Genomic DNA, 26750 nt, shown 5'->3' with positions numbered 1-26750 from the left:
TTTGTCCCTATCTGAAGTTTCCTCTAGAGTAGTTTTCTCTTCCAGAGGTGATTTTCCAATAAAATTACTCTCGATTTTTGCAAGCACAGGAATAATCCCTGAGGGGGTATACCAGGCAATTCAATGCAGGGAAATGTTGTACTAGGCAAAATTAAAGTTGTAGCAATGTTATTATTTCTGGAAACATTATCTCTTTTTTGCCTTCCTTTTGTAGACATCATTCTTAAATGACCAGATTTTCACTGATGATTTGCTATTCCAGAAAAGTACCTGGCACAATATATATGGCTTTATCTCTCTCCTGTGTTCTTGCCTAAGTGCAAGGCCTGCTTTATGACACAGTGTATACTTAGAAGTTGCTGCTGAATTGATAAGAAAATGTTTAGCAATTGGCCCCTTAATTCTATTCACTGGCAACTTGAAAGCTGAATGTCACTGTCACACACCCCCTCCAATGGAAACAGAAAAAAAGATAAAGATCCCAAAAGAAAAGGCAAGAAAAAAAAGAATCTCCAAAACACTCCCTCCTGAAAACTTGGGAGAAGAAAATGTCCGAATTTCTTAGCACTGGATTTTGCGTTATCACCTTAATGCTGTTGAAACATAAGGCATCCACAATGATTTTAAATCAGTGTTATAGCTTGAGTTGACCTTAGAAAGCCATTTAGTCCAATCCTCTCCTTTCTCAGATGAGGAAACCAAGGTCATAGAGGTTCAATTTCTTGCCCCAAATCCTATCAGTAGCAAATGACAGATCAGGATCCCAAATCTAGTGATTTTTCTGACTGTACAGCTATACTATCTTTAATCAAACAAAACCTATTTGCTGAGTATTTTTGTTCTCCAGTGGAAGTGGTACATGATGTGAGGCAAAGGAACAGAGATAAGGGGAAGATCATTTGTGTGATGTGAGATAAGGAGGAAGAAGGGAGAACTGTGAGCTCCCAGGTAAGAGCCTCACTTTTTTGGGTAGAAATGTGAAGCAACTTGGTCTTCTTCTGAAAGTGTAGCAGAAGGTAGTCTGTGGGGGGCTATAGGGAAGGGGAGAGTTAATTGATTTGGAAGATGGAAAAGAGTTGCCTTGCTATAGTGAGAGCCCAGTTTAAGATTATGTTATTACTTTATAGTGGGTCCAAACATAATCATGACTTTCTTAAGCTCTATTCAGCAGCCTATGAATAGGAGAGAAGTGAACTTATGGTGAGAGTAACTCAAGTTTTGGTTTTGGCAAGACACAATTATTGAAAAGTAACAAGGGACTTTAGGATGGAGTGAAGGTGTCAAACATGTGACCTATAGCCCTTCTGAGTAGGGCAAAACCAGATAAAATGTAGTTGAGAAATATTTAACAAAATAAATGCAAGTACAATAAAATACAGATAATATTAATATGTGGTTTTCTAAGTCAATACATGGCCCATGTAGATCCTTATGTATTGTTTCATGGCTCCTGTTTGACACCAGTGGTAGAGAGGAGTTGAACAAATTCACCAAGGAACGGAGATAAGGAAGTAGGGAGATTGTAGCTAGTGCCCACGGTGAGGACAAACAAAAGGGTTAGGGGCTATAAGGTGGAGGTAAAGATGAAATGATAAAAAGGTATGGTCATGTAATGGTGGTTTAGCTTATTCCTAGGTCCTGTAAGATGGTGTCACCCATCTAGAATAATGCTAGAGGACTGTTTTAGGCGCCTATAGGACTGGAACGTAAAAGCATTCTATGCCAGCCTACCCCATGGTTGACAGCAGCCTTTTTCTATTAGCTTTGTAGCTGGAACTGTTGGGATCTTTCAAATGGCTTGACTCAGCACCTGCTGGGGCCTTTTGGTGCATCTGAAGGTGAAGGACTTGGCTATGTTTATTTTTTGTAATGAGTTTAAAAACATCGTTTCATAATACATCTTTAACTTGTTCTTGTTTGTGTTTCACTGCTTTCTTAACTAAAACTTCTTCCTCAATCCAAGTGGCCACGCAAAGTACCTGGTATTCTGGACAGCAATGGCTTCCATATTTTAACAGAGGATATTTGGGCATTATTTTAGTTCACTACTTTGAAACTAAATCAACTGCTTAAAATTTTTTCTAATGGATTGACTTTCTGGATTTCTTGGGATATTTTTGAAACATTACAGTAAGCAATTACATTTTTATCTTTTAGCCTATGTATGCCTGAGACTCCCTCTGTCATTGAAAATCACTAACTCATATTTAACTTCTAGTCTTAGTTGCCAGAGTCACTGATGGGTTAAGCAACTTACTCATGTTAATCCAACTACTATGGGTGAAAGGCACGACTTGAAGCCAGGTCTTCCTCCCCCGAGGCTAGTCTTCTCTGATTGGAAATATTTAAAGAAAATTGGGAGTATGCTTGTTGTATACCAAATGAGCTAGAGGTGAGATATGAAACTTGAGAGCTGACATGTCTTATGGAAAGGGATCTAGAAGTCCCTTGGGGCTTTTTATTTAACCTTAAGTCCCTTATCTTACAGTAGTGGGGAGAAAAGTAACATGAAAAAGGGAAAAGTCTGTGGTTGTTTCCTGTATACAAATGAGTTCTCTTTCTTTATAATTATTTGATTTTTTTTTAATTTCTGGAGAATGTTTCTGAAAAGATATCTTGTTATTAAAGACATCACAGGCCTAGCTGCCTTCCCATAATGCCACCAATAAAGAGATCTCTGTTTTTATTCTGCTGATTTTGAGAACAAAAATGTTCCCATCTCTTCTAAGTTATCTGTTTAAGTGAGTACTGGGCAAATTCGGATCTAGGATCCTGGTGAGAAGGGATTGCTTCATTCGTTTTATTTGTATCTCCATTGCCTGGTACTAAGTAACTGGCACATAATGAGTAGATGATGAATAAATACTTGTTGACTAATTGATACAAAAGCTGGCTTACTTTAAGTGTAAAAAAGGGCTCATTTAATCATGTGGCATGAAGTTAAGTGAGCTTAGCATAACTTGGCATAACTGTAAACTGTGTTTCTCGGTAAAGAACAATTCTGTTCTCTGTGATTCCCTAAGCGTTCAGACCTTTGATGTTGGGGTTGGAAGGGCAAGTGGGGAATATAAATCCTATATGATTAATAAAGCATGATTTTAAAATGATAAAGCTAGCGACATTGAAAGTTATGTGATAAATCAAAGGCAACAAGCATTGGGCCAGAGTGAGGAGCCCTGGGCTTAATCTCTGGCTGCCCAAGTGAACAAACTGATTAATCACTCTGAGTCTTAGACTCCTAAACTATCAAATTAGAGAGCCGACGTGACGTCTTCTACCTTCCTTGACTGTCATTCTCCTCTCTCCACCCCATCTTCATCTTGACCATTCCATTAAGGAGATGCCTCCTATAGAAATTATAACTGGGCAACTCAACAGTGAAGGAAATCAGACCAGTATTTACCCTGGATGACTTTCAATGTGGAGAAAACTAGGAAAATATCACCACCACCATTTTTGGTCAAGCAGGTGGTGAAAGTCTTATTGGGGTTGAAAAGAAGCTTGGGGGACAGCTGGGTAGCTCAGTGGCTTGAGAGCCAGGCCTAGAGACCAGAGGTCCTAGGTTCAAATCTGGCCTCAGACACTTCCCAGCTGTGTGACCCTGGGCTTCACACCCATTGCCCAGCCCTTACCACTCTTCTGCCGATGCATCAACGTATTAATTTCCTGGAGAACATTCTAATAAGTACTATTGATTATTTTTTATGAAGTCATTTGGAGAAAGTTTGCATTGCTTTAAAAGGCCAGATAAGGTGAGAGACTCTGGATTGTAGAGGAAAAACCCCAAACAACTGGAGTCAATACAAATAATGCTATGCCCTTAATTAGTGGCTTTCCTTTAATTATGGCCCCCCACTTTAGCAGTCCCCTTCTTTCTCCTTGAACTAAGTTTAAAGAGATTTAATATGCTGTGGAAGCAGAGCTCCTGGATAACCACCACGCTTCAAATCTCTTCTTAGCAACTGAGACTACTGTAGAATATAATATTAAAACCCCAACACATTATAATTTTTTGAGAGATGCAAATTTTTAAAAAAAGATGATGTTAAAGTCTTTTAACAACACACTTAATACAGAAAGGGGAGTGAACTGTGTGACACCTCTACCTATAATAATATCTAAGGGATTTACACAAAGTCCTCTTTCTTGCATGGTGGCTTTTTGTGACCTCTAGTATTTGCTCTTTTGGATCAATGGATTTCAGTCCAGAAAGTATGGATCTCAGCAATAATACTCAGCAGTTTGATACCTTCACCCTCTAAATGAGGAAAATGAGACCCAGAGAAGTGATGTGATTTGCCCAAAGGAGTTGGGCTAGGTAGGACTGGCACTCAGTTCCTCTGCCTATGACTATTCTGCTCTTGTTATTCTATCAGATATTCAGGAGCATATTAGCAGCCTATATTAATAAGGCTCCTGTACCCTAGTCAGTTTATTGTTATCTTCCACATGATTCTGATCCAGATTATAATAGAATAATTGGGAAGGAGAAGAATAATAAAATATATTTATTATAAAATATTATAAATATAAATAAACATAATATTAATATTTATGATGATTATAAATAATAATAGTAATGACTATAAATATAAATAAAATATAAAATATTATAAAATACAAATGCAAAATTCTCCTTGACCATTTGAAAGAATGCATGTCAACTTAAACAGAGTCACTTTCTATATTGGTCTAAACACAGCTTCAGACAATTGCGAAGATAAGGCCAGTCACCTATTGAACTCTAATAGATCAGTTAACTACCTCCTAGTTGTAGAATCTTAGAGTTGAAAGGGATCTTAGGGACTGTGTAATATAATGACCTCCCTTATGGAGGAGTAGCGGCTACTACAACAACCCTATTTGCCTGAGGAGAAGATTCAAGTGAAGGTTTTCTATGTGATATGGAAACCAAATGGTGGTTTGCATGGAGAGAAGTGAAAAAGACTTTGAGGACTTTGTAGCCAGCACTCTTACGTTTTCCTATGCCGTCACTGAGACCGAGCACTTTGCATGAGCTAAAATCATCGCCCACAAAAGGATGGAAGAGTTTTCACAGTTGGATGAGTCCCAGTGTAGGGTTGGGAAAGATGGAGACTATGTCCATAGAATAGAAAAACAAGGGACAATTTTACACTCGTGACAACCGAAGATATTTCTCGCTCTTTGGTAACGGACATCAAGCTCCCTTAAAGTCAACTCAACTTACTTGTATAGGGCTTTTAGACGAAAACAAATCACGTGAGCCTTAATAACAGAAGTAAGTCTTTTAACATAAAGGCTAGGTCACATATGGCAGAAAAATCTCTACATCTTTCAGGCATTGTTTCCACAGTGGAAGCTACTAATCATATGAGAACTGAAGAAATTAAAATTCAAGTAAAATTACCTGAGCTATTTTAAAGAGCTATAATATGTAAAATAATATGTAACAATAATGCAATACAATATAATACGATACGATACAATATAATATAATATAGGGATGCTATAATATGAAGGTTGTAGCTAAATTCTCAAGCAAGGGAAATTTCTATCCATTTCCAAAGACCCTGGGAAGCAGTTATGCTTAAGGTTAAGCATATATATTGTTTGAATTTTTATACCCAGAAATCCTCAACACAGGTCCATTCTGTGTTTATACACACACAGAGTTATTTAAATAAACTATATTTAATGCTTTGAATAATTGTTTTAAGTTAAGTAGAGAAGCTGTATTGGTACTGAAAATAAAAGCTGAATAAGGAGGTGGGAAAGAAGCAACCCTTCACAGCATAACAGACACACACTGATAGAAAGGGTCACTGGGCTACCTTGAAATTATGTTAACCCTTTGTTAAGTTCCAAGAGGTAACAAAAACTTGAAAGAATAAAGCCCTTTGAACTGGCTATCTCAATGCATAACTAGGACACTAACAACTAACACTCAATATTTGTTCTTTGTCAAGGATAATCCCATTGAGGCTACAACGTACGCTGGCTTTAGACCCCATCAGGAGTCCTCAGTTTCTGGTTTACAAGATATTTCCATCCTCCAACTATGCCAATAAAAATCTCTTTCATCAAGTATGCACAATTCTAAGTGGTCAAGAAATCCTCATTGGTTGGTCTGCTGGCTTTCAATGGACACAAAGAGATGGGCTAAGAAAGTAAACCTAGGCTGTCACTGAGTAATTCACATCTATTGCCTTCTCCTGATTTGATGGTAGTACTTAATAAAATAGATATTTGTGATATTCCCCAATTACCAATGGATTCGGACAATCTCTGCTTCCCCAGCTGCCAGAAACAAATGGGACTCAACATTGCCCACTCAAAGGAAAAGGAGCCCCAGAAATCAAGAAGGGATCCTTTGCTCTAGGAATAGGCATTAAGTAGTGACCAACTAAGGAGCACACTCATGAATCTGGGAAATATGAAGACAGTCTACAGTTAGTCAAGGATGTGGGAGACAGACACTCACTAGGATATGCCTTCTCCATTTGTGGGCTCGACTCAAATTAAGTTGATCGGGATGGCTTTGTTACCCCCACAAAACTGATGCCTTCTTCTGGCGAAGGCCCACATTCTTTGTAAGGTACTAAATCTAGGTAGGTAAGTATGTAGGACATACTTGGAGAGTGCCGAGAGCCCCCAATTGCTGAGTTTGTTTCCATGTTCTCTAGAACACAGCTCCTGCCACAGAAAGTGGAAGTATTGCTTAATAGATCTTTTTTTGCATAAGCATCTTGAATATTCATTGGTGATGCAGAATTGACTACCCAGAGACTTATGAGCCTCTTTTAATTCACTGACAAAATAACAAGCATTTTCTCTGCTATCAGTTGGATTCCGCCTTGGTCTGTAGCCATGACTTTCAGGCTCAGGTCTTACGATTCTCTGATGAAAAGGCCCAGATGGTGGGTTGTAACATGAACCCAGGTGCAAGAGACAGCAAAGCCCCACTAATTCAATAGATTTTTAAATTAGAGGACAATTCTAAATACCCATGAGTGGGTCGTGCCTTGGGTCTTTTACCAAGCAGATTCAAAAACACACTAAGGAATAAAAAAAAAATCTCAAAACTCTATGTTAAATGACTAATCTTTTGGGCAATTCTTATTTCACTGTGGTTCCCCCCCCCCATCTACTTTTCTCTTTGTTATACGTCTCAGTTTGCTAAATGTTATATGGAATCTGCTCTATGAATAAGCATAGTCATTAAAAAATACATTTATTTGTAGAAAGCATTTCTATCATTAAGTGAAAAGAAAATTGCTGCCCCCTTAAGAACAATGAATAGAGTTCTACACAAAGAAAATAGTTGGGCCTTCCAACATGAGGAAGAAGACACTGGGGACCTATATTAGCTCTAGGTTTTGGGGGGGGGTTCCATTGCAATGGGGGATGGATTCATCTCTGGCTCACGCCCTCATGATTGAAAGCTCATATCAGAGAACTGGTCAGGGTTAGTGGTACAGTCTGTGACGGTGGCACAATTGAGCAGTAATGAGCCCACCCAGAGATCAAACCCACGGCCCTGATGACATGCTCTAAACCACGGAGGTAACTGACACCCAGTACCAAGGACCTACTCTCCATGAATGTGCAACTTCTGGGGATGTGATATTGCTCGTGATGTTAAGAACACAGTAAGTAGGCCGCTTCCTTCTTTTGGAAATGAAACAGCTTTCAGAATTTGTCCATGTTGGGACACTGAAATCAGATACCAAGTCAACCAAAATGACTAATGATCAACCACCCATTTAACTGGAAAAAAGCTTTCATCTGGAGATACAGACCAGATGTCTAAAGGGTACCGTAATGAAAGAATGGTATTTTGCTTGCTTATGACAGAAGACTATTCCAGAAAATGCCTGGAAAATTGGCCTCAGTAAGCTCACCTTTCAGAAATCAGCAGAAGGAAAAGGAAAATAAAATTTTCAGAGCTTTTCATCACTAGAGCAGAGAGGCCTAGGCACAAAGGTAGGTACAAAACATTCCCACGTGGCTAGAAAGCATTTGGCATACTTTCAGTGATTTCCCTCTCTGTCAGATCTTTCTAAGGCTTGCAATTAAAAATGTAATCTTTGTAGCATGTGCAAAGCCCGCAAGGCCAGAAGTACTATTTGTCTAAAATGATTATAATATTATTTGGCAGCTATTCATAGAACGCACATATTAATTTATGTAAACTGGGCCCAACTTAGGGCATTTTCTCATCAGGGATATGGGCAAAACCAAAGCAGGCCCCTACTGATTATGAGAATTTTTTATGGCTACAATTCAGGATTAAATCAAATTCCAGTCACTCACTCACTCTCTCTCTCTCTCTCTCTCTCTCTCTCTCTCTCTGTCTCTCAATACTAAATTATTTTTCTTTGCACCAAGATTATTAAAGTTGAAATTTCCAACTGACAAAAAAAGAACTTACTTTGAAGGAATGTCCATGGGTTTTGCCTTTTCAATGTCCTGTGAATGAAAGAAAAAACAAACAATTAAGCAATGGTAGTAGGCATAATCTTCCCAATCGATTACCAAAACAATGTACACTGTCAGAATGCTTCACAGCAACATACTAAGCAAACCAAAGCAGACTGCCTCAGGAAAGAAGAGCCGGAAACAACAAAAAACGAAAATTTGTCTCTTCACAGGAATATTTTCACCTACCCTAGGTCTGCTTCCAGACGCTGACATGACAGCACACGCCTGCATCTAGTATCCAGCAGGAATCCCAAAAGTACCGAGTGAAGAGTACTGCTTGGGCTCTAATTCTTGTCATACGCCTTTCTTCCTTCTGGCATCTATGAATGTGAATTTTCTTTGAATGGAGTGGGAGAGGAGGGCTGGAGGAGTTGTTCATATGGAATTCTAGTTATATTGTGAGGTTGATGGCATGGAACCCTCATCTGAACGTCATCACAGATCCCTCCTATGACCACCATAACGCTCTCATGACCATGGGTCCAAGCAACATTTGTTTTCAGATTGTTTTTTATTAGCCAACACCACCAAAGGGCAAAGGATGACCAAAAGCTCAGATCAATTTATACTCGTGAAGCCTCTGAGAAAACAGAGCTCAAATCAACTAAATGAGTCAATCTCTGGGCCTCTTGGCCTGTACCAGCTTGGACGTGGAGCCTGGGTTCCAGTTTATTGCTGAATCCATTGATCTGTGTACAGTCCATTTATCATTCATGAAAAGAGCTAGTGATCTTCACAGTATATTAGAAGAAACAACTCAGATCATCTGTCAACGGCCCTCTTATTTCTCTTTCCCTCTCCACAGGGATTTCATCTCCTTCGATTCTTCTTGAATTAAAATGTTGCTAAGCAACACAGCTGGGGGCACCGATGGTAGAATGGTTACAGTCTACCAAAGTGTTCAAACACCTGGAGGTTTTTCGGGATGATTTCCCCTCCCATTTCTATATCATAATTATGGTATCACAAACAAACTCATAGATTTCTCAATTGCACTGAAACTAAATAAATCATATTAATAGAAGGGGAAGTTTTTGAAAAAAAAACAAGGATAACATCAAGCCAAATCCTTTTACAATGTCCAGGGAGTGGTATCAGTTTCATAAAGACTCTGCAGGAGGGAGAAAGAAGGAGAGGAAGGTAGGGTGGACCAGAGATAGAGATGAGAAAAAAATAAAATTCTTAACAGAGATTGCACACAATGGAACATTAGAAATATAAGCTCTTTTAAGCATTCTTGTTCAATAACATCATCCTTCTAAATCTAAATCCAACACATTTTGATTTTGGAATCTTCATTCGCTTGGTCTGATAAAATTTAGATCTGGTTGCTAAAGAAATAACCATTATTTTTGATAGGGCAATGGAGTCAAGAATTATATGTCCATCCTTTGCCCGAGTCTAAAATTTGCAAGTGCTAACATGGCAAGAAGGCAAACAGAAGACAGAACAGCTTAAAAGAAGGAAACAGGCAATCTCTTGTTGGCTCTTATAACACCTAGAATTTGGTGACCTAATCATGGCGGGGAGGGAATCACTAATTCAGGCCATATACCAAAGTGAGTCTTTCTGCTAATGGTGTTGATCTTCACAAGTCTACCAGATGAGGAAGAGCAAGATGCTGAGCCAAATGTCCATCAGACTCTTGCTGCACATCCACAAGCCTCCTGCTCATCTTGGCTAAAGGAAAGCAGTTTGGGATAGCAAGACAGAGAAAGGTAGTTTGGGGGAAAATTAAGATCAAACCTTTGCTAGCTCCTCAAAACTGTGAAAGCTAGCTGGATTGTCCTCATTTTTAGTTAGAATAACTCCTATTACTAAAAGTCACTTGGCACTAAGTTCAAGTATGTGTGCAATTCCTTTCAGAGCAGAGAGACTGCATCATTACGAACATGCCCAGGAACAAAGGCGGGGTGGAGAAAGAAATCAAAGGGGGGACAGTGAGGAACTGGAGCTTTGATTAAAAAAAAGTATCATCTGAAAGTGCTATCTGTACATCAAGCCAGTCAATTTGAGCTAATTATTTCCCTATGATCAGGAGAAATGCAATTGTGTTTTGGGCAGGACTCTTTGAAATGTAGTCTTTTATATAACCAATACAGGAAAATACTTCCTTCAAACAACTTTTTTCCTAGGTTGCTACTGACTTAGATTGTCTCGGTTGAATCATTCCCTCTGCTTTAGTAATTAACTTTCCGTCAGTTTGAAATTCCCAGCTTTAGTCAGGGGTGTTCCTGGCTATCCTTCTCAAGTCTCTCTCTGCCTCTCCATTCTATTCTCATGAAAGAGAATGAACGTATTGAGTCTATCCAGTATATAGTTTCTGCCCCTCATTAAAAAATAGATTTTAATTGATATCTTTTGTTTTAACATTGCTTAGATTGATCCCTGTATTCTTCACTCTCCCCCAAAGCAACCTCTTAAAACAAAGAATTTTTTAAAGGGGAAAAACTGAGTAAAATGGTTTAATAATACATTCAAACACTTTGCTCTAAGTGTTCCATGCCAATGGACCTCTACCTCTGCAAAGCAGTGAAAGGGGAAGGAGTGCCATTTCAAGTGCTGCTATTAATATTTTGGTGTATTTGAAGCTTTTTTGTCAATAACTTCTTTGGGGAATAAACTTAGCAGTAGAACCTCTGGACCAAAGAATAGGGACATTTTAGGCACTTTCTTAGCACAATTCCAAATTGATTTGAGAATAGTTATACTAATTCATAGCTCCACTAACAATGCATTGGTGTGACTGTTATATAACCTCCTCCACTACTATTCTCATTTTTTTTCATCTTTGCCAATTTTCTTTTTTAATAAAAAACCCTCACCTTCCGTCTTGGAATCAATACACCGTGCATTAATTCCAAAGCAGAAGAGCGGTAAGAGCTAGGCAATAGGGGTTAAGTGACTTGCCCAAGGTCACACAGCTGGGAAGTATCTGAGGCCACATTTGAACCCAGGACCTCTCATCTCTAGGCCTGGCTCTCAATCCACTGAGCTGCCCAGCTGACTCCCTTTGCCAATTTTCTGGATATAAGGGGGAAACCTCAGCATGTTTTGGATTTGCACTGCTCTTACTATTAGTTACTCGGGGCATTCTTTCATAGGCTATTAATCATTTGCATTTCTTTTAAGATGTCTGATAATTTTCAAATGATGTTAAATGATTGAAGAGACATCAATGAAAAGATTTTGTGATTTCTCCAAATAGATTCTTTTCACACAACTTTTATATGGTCCTAAATGGCCAAAGCTTTTCCATTGAAATAGAAAGGTGAGGAGATTTACCTCCTGAAATGATGGGTGTTGAGCAGACAATTCCACATGACAGATGCATGTGCCAGGCATGGGTAATAATAGATCACAAATAATCGAACAAACACGATACAGCTATCATGTAATTCCCTGAGCAGTGAAAAGGGGGCATATTGGGAACATAGTTAATTATGAGTTTTAAAAGATGTGTTACGGTAATTTAAACAGATTAGAAAATGGAGGTGAGATCATCATGTCATTTTGACCTCTAATTTCTGGGTTTTAGTAACCTCTATCCCCCTTTCAGAGAATGTTGGGTGGCTCTTCTAGAAAGATAGTGATCTCTGCTCTTGCCAATGTTCTTGATAATTCTCCTGATTTTATGCTGTTTTCCTAAAATTATACGTAAAGTGCAAGGTGGGAGTGAAGCTTGAGAAGAAGGCTGTATGATAGAAGAATATGCAATGGGATGAAGATATAAATCACCTACTTTCCTTGTGAATTTGAGCATGTCTATATTTAAGATCAAATAACATACCAGACTATGAAACATACCAATTATATTATTAGATTTACATAATGATGTAGAATCCAAAGTGACCATCACTTCAATAGGGAATGTAGGCATCTCCCCCTTACGCTCCCTACCAATGTCAGCTTCGCAATGACCATTTCTCTGACAGCTCCTCCTCATAGCAGCTAGGAACTGCAGCGGATAGATAAAAATGTTGGCTCTGAAGTGAGGAAGGCCCGGGTTCAAATTCTAGCACATAGTCGGTGTCTAATAAATGCTTGTTTCCTTCCTTCCTACTACTCAAAACTCAGGAGGGAGTGAATTCTAAAACTCAACTACATGAAGGAGAGGAATGCAAAGCGCTTTAAAAATTCCAAACAGAGGAATTTACATTTTATCATAGAGTTAATAGGAGCCATTGAAGTTTACTGGGAAGAAGAACACCTGAGTCAGATCTGTGCTTGAGGAATATTACTTTAGCAGTTGTGTGGAGGAGAGATAAGCGAGGGGAGAAGAGACGGTGTCAACACGGAAGCAACAAAATTTGGCAATTGACTGTATATTGGGGTGGAGTGGGGTGAGGGAGGGTAAAAAGTCAAGGTTGGCTTCCAGGTTGTAAACTGGGGTGACTGAAAGGTTGGTGGTGTCCTTAAGAGGCAAATAGGACAAAGGAGAGTGTTGGGTGTGTGGATAATGAGTTCTGTTTTGAAATGCCAAATCTGAGATGTCTATTGACAATCCAGTTGGAAATACCCATTTCCAACATTTGTTGATGTGTGGTTAAAGCTCAAAAGAAAGGAAGGTTGGGGCTGGATATATGGATCTAAGAAATACTTGCAAACAAATGATAATTGAATCTACCCAAGATAACCAGATCACCAATTGAGAGTGTAGAAGAAAAAAGAGAAGAGGGCCCAGAACTGAGCCTAATAAAACTGTTAAAGAACACAAGGTCACAAAAAGATCTCTGCAGTGTTAGATTAGAATCTTCCCTCCAAAAGAATCCATTAATGAGGGCTCTTTGGATCTAGTCACCCAATGCTGAATCCAAAAGTACTAGCCCAAACCACTATACTCTCTCCATTAGGATAGCCTCAGAGGAGCCGTCCAATTGTTTGCTAGTTGAAATCCAGTTGTCAAAAAAGTTAAAATAAAATCCAGCTATGACCATTTCCCACTTGATCAGTCTACTTCCTGGGTCAAAAAAGGAAATAAAGTTAGACTGGCAGGGCCCACTCATGCCAGATTTGCTACTTGCTACCTGAGAGATCATGGGGTACCTTTTTTTTTTCCTTTCTGGGCTTCAATTTCTTCTTCTGTAAACTGAGAAGCCTAGAGTCGATTATCCCTAACCTCCTTTCCTGATTGAAATCCTATGATCCTGATGGGTACAGTCAGAAACAGGGGATAGGGCTTGAGTCACACTTCATTACACTAACCATAATACTGCCCAGCCTTCACAGACAATACCAGCGATAGCAGGACAACATCCCATATCCAGGGAATTTCATCAATAGCACACACACAAAATTCTTTTAAGGAAAAACTCAGGAATCGAGGCATTTGAAAAGTTCATATGTAACTGTGGGAATTTTTAAGGTAGTCAAATCTTACCTAATAATCCTCTGATTTATTAGGTATGATCCTAACACATCAGATAGATGAACTCTAAAGTTTCAAGAATGGTTGGGGATCTTGAGAATCGACCTGTGTTTATACCCAGATTTAACGAATGACCCACCTATTCCCTTCTGTGAGATTTCATATAAGGTAACTTCAATACAATTTTTCTAAATTACAAAATGACTCAAAGGAGATAACTATGTTTTCTGTGTGGTAAGATTATCAAGGTGAGTACTGAGATGGCCTGGAGATATTCTAAACCCTGGACTAATTTCACAAGGCAGCCTGTTTGGGTATTGCTTTTTTTCCCTAGCTATAATAATACTCCTGTCAGTCACACATCAAATGGGATTTTATTATCATTGATTGTTCTACATATATCCCTTTACCTTCTTAGCTAAATGTATCATGCTTGGTGGTTGCTCAAACCCTCCAATTAATATCTTTTAAGAATACACGTGCACTGGCTGTGTCTATGTAACATTGAGGAAGTGGAGACCCTTAGAGAGGGTTAGGAACCTAGATGAGTCCAAGGAGCGCAATCATTCTCTCTTCACTTCATAGCCCTGGTGGTGTGGAGACACAACCGTGCTATAACCCTAGCAGGCTATATTGGCAAATTGAATCGATCTACCATTTCAGGAGAAAAACCTGAAACAAACTAATTCATTAACAAATGACTTCATCATTGATGCACTTGGATGTACTGTGATCAATAACTATAAGAACGGGTAAAATCACTTAGCAGACACATACCTACAATAGAGGAATTCAAAGTAATCGTTTTACTGAGCATGGAGGAAGGAGCCAACACAAAAGACTCTTCTAGTTCGGGAGTCCAGAGGTTCTTCCTTGCTATTTATTTACAGGCTGTCTACATGAAGCCAGAGGAAGGGGATGAGACAGGACAAACTCAGTCCATGCATCCATGCAAATATCTATATCTAAGCCAGTGATGGGCAAATTTTTTAAAGAGGGGGGGGGCCAAAGGAAAGGAAATGCTCATCTGTCAGTCTGTTTCTAAGGCAGCTCTTTCGAAGTTTCAAAGATTTGTATCCTAATCATTGCATTTGTCAGATTAGGAATAATGCCGTGCGGCCGGATAGAACATTTCAGAGGACCACAGTTTGCCCATCACTGATCTAAGTGATTTAATCTTAGGTCTAGATGTTGGCTGATTTGGTAGGACAACCACAATCCACAGGAAGATTTCAACTAACATGTTCTATTCCTGACCTGCCTATAAAGGATTTAGCATCCTATGTTCTAATCTTGAGCCTAGATGAAGAGAAGAAATGGTCTCCCTTTCTCCATCTATGCAGTCGTTGGCAATGGAATGGCGGTCTCCAATCTGTGAGGTGGTAGGTTAGGGATCCCACTTCACCCTCCAGCCATGTCGCAACCCCCCCTTGGAATAATGTTGCCAGGAATATTCTTTCGGGTTGTAGCAACACTAAGTAGCAACTCAGAGCTCATGGGGTGGGGATGGGAGGAGGGGAGTGGGCGTAGATTAAGTCTCCCACTGCCTCTGGCCCCTTCCCAATGAGGGGAACGGACTCACTGTCATCTTTAGGTTGTCCATCAGAAACCAAAAAAAAGGGTCTAGATGTGCACAGACAATTTTGGTTTAACACTCGTTCCTTTTGTCTTCATGAGCATTTAGATAGCAAAGAGATCAGTGGGAATTTTTTAAGCGGCCGGTCCAAAGCTGACATGAACACTGCTCTGAAGTACTTACACTGTTCTCCCTACAACTATTGTTCTACTGGAAATAAATACCTTTGGAAACACCTATTTGTCAACTGACCATATTCTTTAAAAGCCTTGAGTTTCTGCTTATGATTCAGTGGACCCCCTCCCCTGCTGCCTCATATTAATTGGTTTCTATTTAGAAGCCTCTTTCAGTCACAAGAAGTTCTCTGTTGACACTAATAATCATGAGGGGAGTAAATAGAAAGCAAAGCTTATCTGTATTTACTTGAGGCATTTCTTTCCTCTACCAGAAATGTCATTTAGTAATTGTGTATACCAGTCACTGAAGATCAGAAAACTCTCTGCATTTGTGGGTTTAAAATGTAGGATTTCATTAGGCCCCCTCTTTCCTGGTCCTGCCTTGGCTTAGGCCCTGGTGCACCCCATCTCTTGCTCCCAGCTGCTGAGAAGGGCCTCCTTGCCGCTCCTTGTTCAGAGAAAACAGGAGGTAAATGGTAAAAAGAAGTTTCTAGCTAGTCAAATCAGAAGTGAAACCCTCAAGCAGGGGAGAATCCCAAGCCTCCCTCTGATTCCACGAGAGAGACTCAAGACCAATTCCACGAGGCCAGTTTTCTGCCTCAGACCAAAGTTCACATGAACAAGAGTCAAGGCCTATACGATCTGCTTATCTTAGCTCCGATTCTGGCAGTTTTTCTAAAGAGTTAAAATACTTTCTTCTTTGCTCACAAGAAATTAATAATAATTTGCTCACGAGAAATAAATGAAAGACGTGGCAGCTTCACAATGAACTCTGTTCTGTTTTCGTTCCAGCTTCTCCTCTAAATGAGGGGGCACAAGCCCTTGGTTTTTGCAGGATGCCTCATGCCCTTCGTAGTAGGCAGGATGCATTTAAGCAGCAGGCTACATTAGGCTTGGGCTACAAAGCCCAAATCCGAAATCCCCAGCTCTTCAACTCAAACGACAAATAAAAGAGTAGTGTAATATTGCTATGAGCCTCCTTAAACCAATGGCGAAACTTCAGTCTGGTCACCAATGGTACAGACTGTACAATTTCATTTCGTGCATGCTTATATTTGTTTTTATCAAGGCAAAAAGGTTTTCTTAAACAGAGATGATAACCTATTTTCAATTTTGGCTGAACTTGGCTCCTTAATACGAAATATAGCCTGGAAATTTAACCGTTTGAGCACCATGGGCTCATTTATTAAGGCTACTAATGACCTAGAGATCACTTTTTGGCTTTTTTTTCCCACTCTGGACGTGGGTCACTGATTTATTTGGAGTCGAGGGGGACCTAGTAGCCTGGAACATGCAATATGGACAACCTTGAGGTTAGAGGGCCAATTTTTGCACTACAATGCTCTTTGCTATATGTAAATAGCATCCATATGCTTTTACTTCCCTTCTTCTTCCTACTTCCTTTAGGCTAAAATGAAGCTGCACTTCAGGCCCATCTAGGAGTTACAAGAATGACGACAACAGCAACAACAACAACAAAAAAGAGCCGCCATTTTAAGTTAAACAAGCAAGAAGTAGTGGCTGTAATTAAAGTATACACTGAAAATTAATTGGCTCATTGGCTAACTGTTCCTCCCTTCTGTGGACATAAGCCAACTGATGGTTTTTAGCTATGGCACCTTGAGCTGTGTCACATGGCTATACATCTGTGTGTATTCATGGATAGTCTATTATATGCATATCATAAGTCAAAACATTTGGGACTAAGAATAGCAGATCTAATTACAATGGAAAAATTCAGCATGCAGGTTCCTAAACAGTGAAATAGTTGCCTGGAGCATATTAAAAATCACATCATACAAGCCCTAAGCATTTTCTTATTAATCTAGTCTCTATGTTAATAAAGCAGAATGGCATATACAATCTGGGGAATATAAAGGCCAATGTTATTCTATTAACCTTATATGTTATCCTATTCACTTTCCTGTCATTAATGAATAAATTAAAATTTCCTCTCTTATTATCTAATTGCTGGATAATTTCAAAATTACAAGATGAGAGTTTTCTTTAGCCAGTCTTCAACCGTCTCCATTCGGCCCGAGATTTCATTGGGCGCCAATGAAAGAGAAACCATCTGTGTTAAGAGATTTTACCTGAGGTATCTGGCAGTGAGTTTCATCCTAATCCATCTGATTTTTCTGTAGCTTTGACAAGCTGACCTCTCTCACTATGTACACTATTGATGCCATTACAGAAGAGTTGTTGGACTGATAACAAAGTCAATGGCCATTGAGAGAAACCTTGGGGAGGGAACGACTGGTTTGGTAAGGGTAAGTTTTGATCACTGGGGCTACAAAATAGTTTTGGTTGTGGCTGGATATGTTGACTGAATGCACTCAGACACAGTAGATTAATTTCCAAACCAGTTGCTGGGAGGATGGGCAAATGGGCATGCATCTTTACCATTTTTCCTAGACTTCAGGTAAAGTTGTTAAGAAGTTGATATTCTTACGTATGCTAAAGTTAACCAAAACACAACTTACTTTAGAAGCATTACAGTTTCATCTGTCTTTTATCAGGATCCTTAGTTTGGAAATGATCTCATGAGACTGTTCAAAGTTGTCTCTCCTGCTCTTTTGTTTACTTCGACCTCTTTTTGATGCCCTTCCTCTTCCGGGTCCTCAGGCCAACTTCTGGTTATTCAGAGGCTTCCACAACTGTGCACCACTGAGAGTTCCTCGTGTTATTTTTGTATATTTTCTCTCTCCTCCCTACTTCCTTTCTTTCATTCACCAACTTAAACACGAGAAAATGCTATTTTTTGGTGGTATTGAGAAAATACTTTTAATTTTCCCTGACCAAATTCTGCGAAAGCTTTGTGTGCAAGACACAGTTGGAAGAATCGCCCAAGGCTGCCACAATTCTGTTGTAGTTCCTCCTCAGAGATTCGTTTGACATGCAAGTATCTGATGTTAAGCTAGGTCTCAAAAGGAGACTAGGATTAAATAGAAAATCTGGATCAAAACCCTGGATTAAAATCCACCTGGTTTGTACGTGTGAATCATCGCATGTAAGAGAAAATCAGGAAGTAAAGGGGAGAATAGAAAAGACAAATATTTTATGCTATTCTCTTAGTAAAGTGCTACTCATGTTAACAACACCAATAGCAAAGCTGCCCAGCTTCCAAAGCCCTTTGATTAGGGACCATCTCAAAGGGGAAGAAGCTCTCCCTCAGGCAGAAGGTTAAAGAAAATACAACACTCACTTCAAATTCCATCTCCAAACACATCTTATTAGGATGCTTTGTGCTCCAAAGCTCATTTGAGCTGGGCAGCACAGCTTATGAGGCCCAGAAAGCATCCGCTTTTGCTGATCCCGGTCACCAGTGAAACACAGCTGGCCGTATTCCACATTGCGGAAACACCTATGATATTGCTGGGTAATTTCAAAATTACAACATGAGAGCTTCCTTTAGCCAGTCTCCAACTGTCCCCATTCTGCCTGGGATTTCAATGTGTGCCAATGCCAGAGAAACCGTCTATGTTGAAAGACTCTACCCAAGGTGTTTGGCAATGAGTTTGGGCTAGGATACAGTTACGGAGGGTTCCGGTTAACAAGGTCCTGTTAATACTCAAGAGTCCCGAAAAGACATTTTGGACAGAGCCTACCGCTTTTGAGGCCCTAGCGTCTGTCTCCAAGTCTACCTGCCAATTTAGGCTTTTCGGGTCCAGAGAGTACTCCACAGGGAGTTAGCGATGACGTAGGAAGGTTGCATTATGGTGCCTTCACATTAGTGCACTTCGGAAACATCTTACTCCTTTGTCCTGCATAAATGGGACCTAATGAGATAGCCAGCATATGTTTACCTGGTGCTGAGTCTACGCCACAGAGGGCTCTAGGGCCTGGCCCCCATGTGTTTGCAAGGCTTTTGGAATAGGTCAAGCTGTGGATAGCTTAAAACTTTAGAGACAGCCATTTTAATAAACCTGTCAATACAATTTCTTTGTAAAGAAAAAACCCAACATTTGTGACTGATTAAGCTGCTTCTATTGAAAGAGAAGCAACAGGTCTATCTCTTTAGATCTTTTATTGAACTGCAAGCAGAGCATCAATAACTGCTCCTCAGCTGGAAAAGAAAATTGATTCCAGGTTTAACCCCTCATTTTCAAGGTTCCTTTAATCCCATAGAACTCAAAAGCAGACAGAAAATGAAAAGCCAACAAAACCCCCAACAGGAAAGGGGTCAGTGGCTTCTGCCCCAGACATCTCAAATGCAACATGTCCCAAACTGGCCTTGCTGTCTTTCTCCCCAAATGCTTCCCTCCTCAGAACTTCGTTACTGTCAAGGAACCACTGTCCTCCGGGGCACTCGGGCTCCCAATTTCTGTGTCATCACTGACTCCTCACTCTCACTCATTCCTCAAAAGCAGTCTGGGATCAAAGCCTACTGGTTCTACATTCACCCTTGGCTTTCCTCTCCTTTGATGCTGGCCCTATCCTGGCACAGGCCCTCATCGTCTTCCACCTGGATTAGTGCAGTAGCCTTTTGGTTGATCACCCTGTCTTATATCTCTTCCAACTCAGCTCTCCAAGTGATCTTCTGATTGCAGGTCCAACCATGTCTTACTCAATAAACTCCAGTGGTTCCCTCTCACCTTCAGGATCAAATACAAGATCTTCCCTTTGGCATTCAAAGCTCTTTATAACTTGGTCCCTTCCTACTTTCTGGGTCTTCTTGTGCTTTTCCATGCTGCTCTACTCTATGACTCATCCACACTGACCTCTTTGCTCTTCCTTGTTCCCCAAACTCCATCTCCCCCTTGACTTTTTTTTTTTAATTTTTAAACCCTTAACTTCTGTGTATTGACTTATAGGTGGAAGAGTGGTAAGGGTAGGCAATGGGGGTCAAGTGACTTGCCCAGGGTCACACAGCTGGGAAGTGTCTGAGGCCAGATTTGAACCTAGGACCTCCCGTCTCTAGGCCTGGCTCTCAATCTACTGAGCTACCCAGCTGACCCCTCCCCTTGACTTTTTATTGGATGTCCCCCATGCCTAGAATGGCCTTCTTTTTCTCTATTTTCTACCTCCCTTCTAGTCTCAGCTCACATTTTCCCTTCTGGAAGTGGCCTTTCATAGCCCCACCCCTAAATGCTGGCACCTTTCCTCAGATTAACCCTCTGTATATCTCACATGTAAATATTTGTTAAAGTGTTCTCTCCCACTCTTGTCTTTCTTTGTATCCCTGGGACTTAGCACAGCATCTAACACAGTAATGCACTTGCAAATTTTGTTTGTTGACTTGACTCGACTATCACTATGGGCAAAGATGCTAGCAAATCATTTATGGTCATAGATTTGAAGCAGAAAGGAACCCTAGAGATCATGTAGTCCAACCCTCTTCTCTTACTGAAAAGTAAACCAAGGACCAGACAAGAGAAATGACTTGCCTAAAGTCACACGGGTATAAATAGGGGTCAAGTTTTCTAACACTCTTTATCATGCTACTTCATCTATGATCATTAGACAACCCAGCCTAGCTCATGGCTCACACGTGCACTCAAAGAATGGTAGTCAACTTATATTGTCTTGAAAATGACTGGTAAGGAGACATGAAGAATGGAGGGGGTGATGAATTACAAATCTAAGACTTCTTAAACATGATGTCAATAGTGGGCCAAAAGGTGAAAAATCTCATCAAAATACTGCTTAGGAATTAGAAATGGAAGAGACATCAGAGGGCTCATCTAGTCCAAAAGCCTAATTTTAGAAAGGTAGAAACTAGAGGCCGTAGAGGGGAGCTGCCTTGGCCAAAGTCATACACTTAGGAAGTTACCAAGCTGGGACTTAACCCCAAGTACCTTGTCTACAAATCCAGTGATCCTCCACCTGCTGCCCTTGTTTATTATCATCACCACACAGTCCCTAATTCACTGTCTCTCATGCCACATTTTCTATCACTTGCCAAGCTTTGTTGATTCCACGACATCTGCAAATTCTCCTGCATCCATCCCGTTCTCTTTACTCACAAGACTACCATCTAATCTCTCCCCAAGAATCTTCAATGGTTCCCAATTGACTTGAGGATAAAGTACAAACTCTTCTGTTTGTATTTAAAGACCTTCACAATCTGTCTTCATTGCACATTACTCTCTCTCGGCAACATTATGGGCTAGCCAAACTGGTTTATTTGCTATTTCTTATACTCAACATTCCATCTCTTTGGAATCAGTGCTTTTGCACAGTCTTCATCTCCTGCTTGCCCTGCCCTTCCCCTTTCTCCCCCCTACCCCCAATCCCTGGAAACCTTTCTCATCTCACTACAAATAAATACTTTGGGCATGCCTAGTTTCCTTCCAGGCCACCTCCTACAGGATGTCTTTCCTGACTCCCCCACTTATTAGCTTTTCTTCCCTACCATGAAATTACCTTGTTTTTAGTTAACATTTTATTTCTCTCAGCAGCATGTCAGCACCTTGAGGGCAGAACCGATTTATTTTTATCTGTGTTTCCCCAGAGAATAGTGCATAGTAGGTGTCTGACAAGCCCGGGGAATGTTGTTGCTATTGGAATTCAACTTTCTATCCCCAATGCCTAGCACAACAATTATATGCCTCTTACACAGGGGGTACCAATCAATGTCTGCTGAATTGAACTGAAATTAAAAGAGCACTTGGAAAGAATTATTCTTGAGAAACGTGATTAATATCATTTTCCTAGGGGGGCTGAGAGAGAGCCTATATTGGCTAGTCTATCATTTTAGCCTCTGATCACTGGTTCAAAATTCATCAAAATGCAGCCATTAGTGAACTCAAGTCAATTCCTAGCAGATTCTTAACACGAGCCTCATATTACCTTCTGTCACCTGGGACCGAACAGACTAAAAAGCTATCTGTGCATCCAGGGATGTTCTATCAACTTCATCACTTGGCACGGCAAAATGAGGACTTCAGGGTTAGGGTAAAAATGGTTTGGTTTTGGTAAGTGGAGAACAGCAGTTTGTATGTTTTGGCAGCCCTCTGGCTCACCCAGGAAGGATATAGTTCTCGAAGGGACCCTATATCTCTCAATGATGAAATGTATCTGTATCTCGTATTATTAAACAGCACTTTCAGCTCAGGGCTCAGGATTGATGCTAAAATATCTTTTTTTTTTTGAGGAAAAACTTGGTCCAAAGAATGGTAAAAGAAAAAAAAGTGAGATGGAGAACAGAGAATATGAAGAGATTCCCAAAGCTGCAAATGTCTTCAGGGTGAAATTTTCTTGACATGTACTAATATGCATAGGTGACTTGGTAGATATAAACAGTGAAAGGCAAGAAAAGAGCACATCTTCCTTTAGAGAGGAATCGTATTCAGTTTTGTTTACAACCCCAAGCTCCAAGGCTGAACATTTGGTATCTTTAATTTGTATATGATAATGTTCCCATGCCAGCCTCATGATCCGTTTAGGTATTTGAGGGAATTCAACTTAGCATTTAAATGCATCCTAATTGCTTCGTTGATGTTTATGCAGATGACCTGTATGTCTGCTTGGCATGTTTAATATTGTTTTTGATGGGGGGAAGTGGCAAAAATGTAAAAGGTATGGGACCAAAATGCCAAATTGGAAGCTTTCCCATTTAGAACTTGGATTTATCTATTGTACGTGGACTTGAAACACTCTCTCGGGAGCCTTGATACATCAAGCTGTAACATTAAAAAAGTCTTTAGAAAAGAGAATGTGTTAAGCAAGTTGATAGTAACTTGTTGGCAGTGTGGTAAAATGTGTGGTAAAAAGGCCTGAGTTCAAATCCTGGCTGTGCCGCTTGGTTATTTTTGAGAACTGGATGAAGTCACTCAGATTTTCTGGTATTCAAGTTTCCTCCTCTGTAAAGTGACATGGTTGATCTATGACTTCTCGCCTCTTCTCTCTCGAACCACTCCAGTACTACTCCTCCCTACTTTGCCCCCACTGCTGGGGCAACTGCCTCTACTTTTGCCCTTCACTCTCTCTTTGCTACAGACTACAGATATACAGATATATGGGGGTTGTTTTCAAATGCAAACAATGTCACTGATATCCAGTACACTTACCTGCTCAATATCATCCTCATCACTGCTAATTTTCAGGTCGTCTTCAAGCATTCTACAAGAAACAAATAAACAAACCTCAGTTATAAACTTTAAAATCCTTTTCAAAAATGTATAATTGTCATGGAATCTATCTTTTAATCATTCAAGCAACAATCAACAAATATCCATTAATCTCATCAACAGAACATAAGAATAATTGAATGGATTCAAGAGTATATAAGCTGCTTGGCTCTGTGACCTCTTGTCTAAAGATAGACACTATTTGCACACAATTTCCCTCTACAAACCATGGAGCTGGTATGGAAGGGTCATATGGATTTCAGTTCTCATCGATGTGGGCATTCCTTCCAACAATGCAGATTGTATCCCATACGTGCCTACCTATCCAGTCCGTCCCACTTTTCATCAATATGTTGGAGGCCTTCCTACTTTCTCTTGAAAACTGAGAATATCAGTGAAGCCTGCAGGATTGCTTGATCTATTAAGAATTTTTATTTGACAAAAAGAAATAATATTTTCTCATCTCCAGAGACAGTCCACACTTGCTGTGCACAGAACCTTTTTCATGTATTTTGGACTGGATTCTGCAATTTGGGGCTAATACAATATCAAAGAAATGGACTGAGCTCATGCTGGAGACTGGCCAGCAGCTAAAAGTACCAAGGTCTCATGGTCATCCTAAATGAAAGACAAAGAACCACAGGCTAAACAGAGCAACCTAGTCAAAGCCTTCTGGAACCTTTCATAAAGAGAAATCATTTAGAGAGCTAGTCTCTAAGTAATTTATCTTGTGGTGACCTTTGTTGTTGTTGGACACAAAAAGATCCGGTCATGAGACCAGCAGTCATTAACACCTGGGTATATGACAGATGTCTTCCTGTACAATTTAATCTAAAGATGTGATCCTATGACACGGATAAGAAATATTTCTTTCAAAGGCAAAGAAAGCATCTTGGAAAAATATGAGTTTAGCCAACTTTGGAGATCAAATGGCACTTTCAAAATTGTTTATTGAATAGATGCCTTTGTTTCTATGGGAGCATCATTTCCAGTGTTGCCCGCTATTGGAAAACAATCCTTTGTGATCTATTTCCATAGTCCTTGGTTGTGGCAACAGGACAGATATACCATTGCACACTGAACACCACACTAGCCTTAAAGAAAAGGTCTTATTGTTATTGGGATACTAGTTAAGATGCCCCAAAAGGCAATTCTTTTAGGCCTGTCCCACTTAGTAACAAGCCAAAGATGATTTTATACCTTATGAAGGTGGCCCACCATTTGGATCAGCTGAGTCTACTTGGACAGCTCCAGAGCACTTAAGTCTCCAAAGGGCTGTGGGCCGCCTCACCCAAGGAAGGTCTCATATTTGGAATTCCTCACAGTGTTGAAATCAGGAATGCTTCCCAGACTGAAGGACAACCTAGACCAGGCAGGGGCCCGGTCGTGATTCTGTCTATGGTATTATTCTGCCTCCCTCAAAAAGGAAACTTTAAAATTGGCAATCTGAAAAAAGATATTAATGATTCCATTAAAATTAGGAAAATATCCAAGAAAAGTGATCATCTAGAAAGCCTGCTAATAAAGCATCTATCAGTATCACTTTCTGTCTTGTAAGAACATGGCATGTTTACTGAGGTCTCAGAAGATAAGGTGGGCATAAAATATGATCGGGAGGAAGGACAACTGTTGGAGTTGGTGTTAGATAAACTAAATTTCCAGGATTTATCAATTCCCTTCAAGATGGTAACGGATACAGAGAAGACAAAAGAGAAGGGGAAAAAAATCGCGTCTTGCCATTTCTTTAACAGTTACAAACTCATCACTACAAACACAGAATTCATTTTTGCATGCTATGACGAACAAGGAATGTACTGTTCGTTTTAGCTAGAGGATCCAAATATTAAAAATTCAAATGCTTCATTAAGAGACTTCATTATTCATTTTGCAATGAACAGTTAGAAATTCAATTGACAATATTTATGGAGCACTGCCTATTTGTGAGAGACTGTGGGTCGGGCCTTCGGGGGGGGGGGTCAGTAAATAAGCATTAATTATGTGCTTACTATATGCTGGGCACTGTTCCAGGTGCCAGAGGGGGCGGAAAAGGTAATGCATGGCTCACGTTTGAGTTGGGAAGACAATATGCAAATAACTGCACAAGCAAAGCTACATACAAATGGAAGGAAATCCTAGAGGTAAGCCATTAGCAATGGGGTTCTAAAGAGGAACAGGAGATGATTTTGGTTCTTTCCTTAAGTTTCTCATTCAGTGGAAAGGATAAGACAAGTTTGTAAATAACCAGAGAGCAAGGAAGAATGTGATCAGTGTTAGAAGAACAGCATGGATCAAGGATGATGATGGCTTAGTAAAGGGAAAGCCAGTGAATGTGCACTTCAGCAGACAGAGGAGGCAACTGAATGAGGCTTTAAAAGACAGGGAGGAGGTGGGGACAGCTGGGTGGCTCAGTGAATCGAGAGCCAGGCCTAGAGACGGGAGGTCCTGGGTTCAGATCTGACCTCAGACACTTCCTAGCTGAGTGACCCTGGGCAAGTCACTTAACCCCCATTGCCTAGCCCTTACCACTCTTCTGCCTTAGAACCAAAGCAGAGTATTGACTCCAAGATGGAAGGTAAGGGTTTTAAAAAAAGAATTAAAGAGCACTTTCCATATGTTAGAATCCACTCAGGAGGGTAGCCAGGCATCTCAGGGGTCCTGGGTCCATATCTGGCCTCAGATACTTCCTCACTGTGTGAACCTGGGCAAGTCACCTGACCCCCATTGCCTAGCCCTTACCACTCTTCTGCCTTAGAACCAAGGCAGAAGGTAAGGGTTTTAAAAAAAGACAGAGAGGGCTTCCGGGTTAAGATGGCGGCAGAGTAAGAAGCAGCTCTTAACCTCTCCTGACCGAAACATACAAAACTCCTCAAGGGGACATAAAAACAAGTCCAGACGAACGGAGGAACCCCACAACAGGGCACAGCGTGGAAGGTACGTGGAATCGAGACATTTCCAAGCTAAAAAGGGCTCTCACTCACTCAATCGCGAGCTGAGCAACCGCCCCACCCCCACCCCCTCCACACTCACCTATAGCTCCGAACCCAGCTAAAAAGAAATAGAGCAAGTTTGGGGCACCCATCGAGTCATCAGCAGCT

General features: G+C 40.3%; 1 protein-coding gene across 1 annotated transcript in view; it reads right to left on the bottom strand.

Moving 5' to 3' along the window:
- AFF2 (AF4/FMR2 family member 2) overlaps window positions 1-26750 on the bottom strand; it is a 365980-nt gene that overhangs the window by 78661 nt on the left and 260569 nt on the right. Inside the window, exons 7-8 of the mRNA XM_044682529.1 lie at window positions 23596-23647; window positions 8414-8451 (exon numbers count right to left, since the gene is read on the bottom strand). Of these exons, the coding sequence (XP_044538464.1) occupies window positions 8414-8451; window positions 23596-23647 (90 nt within the window). The remainder of the gene's footprint in view (window positions 1-8413; window positions 8452-23595; window positions 23648-26750) is intronic.

This window comes from Gracilinanus agilis, chromosome X (genome assembly GCF_016433145.1).
Source record: "Gracilinanus agilis isolate LMUSP501 chromosome X, AgileGrace, whole genome shotgun sequence".
Lineage (NCBI taxonomy): Eukaryota > Metazoa > Chordata > Mammalia > Didelphimorphia > Didelphidae > Gracilinanus > Gracilinanus agilis.
The sequence above is the reverse complement of the archived record's forward strand: the minus strand, read 5'-3'. Positions and strand labels throughout refer to the sequence as shown.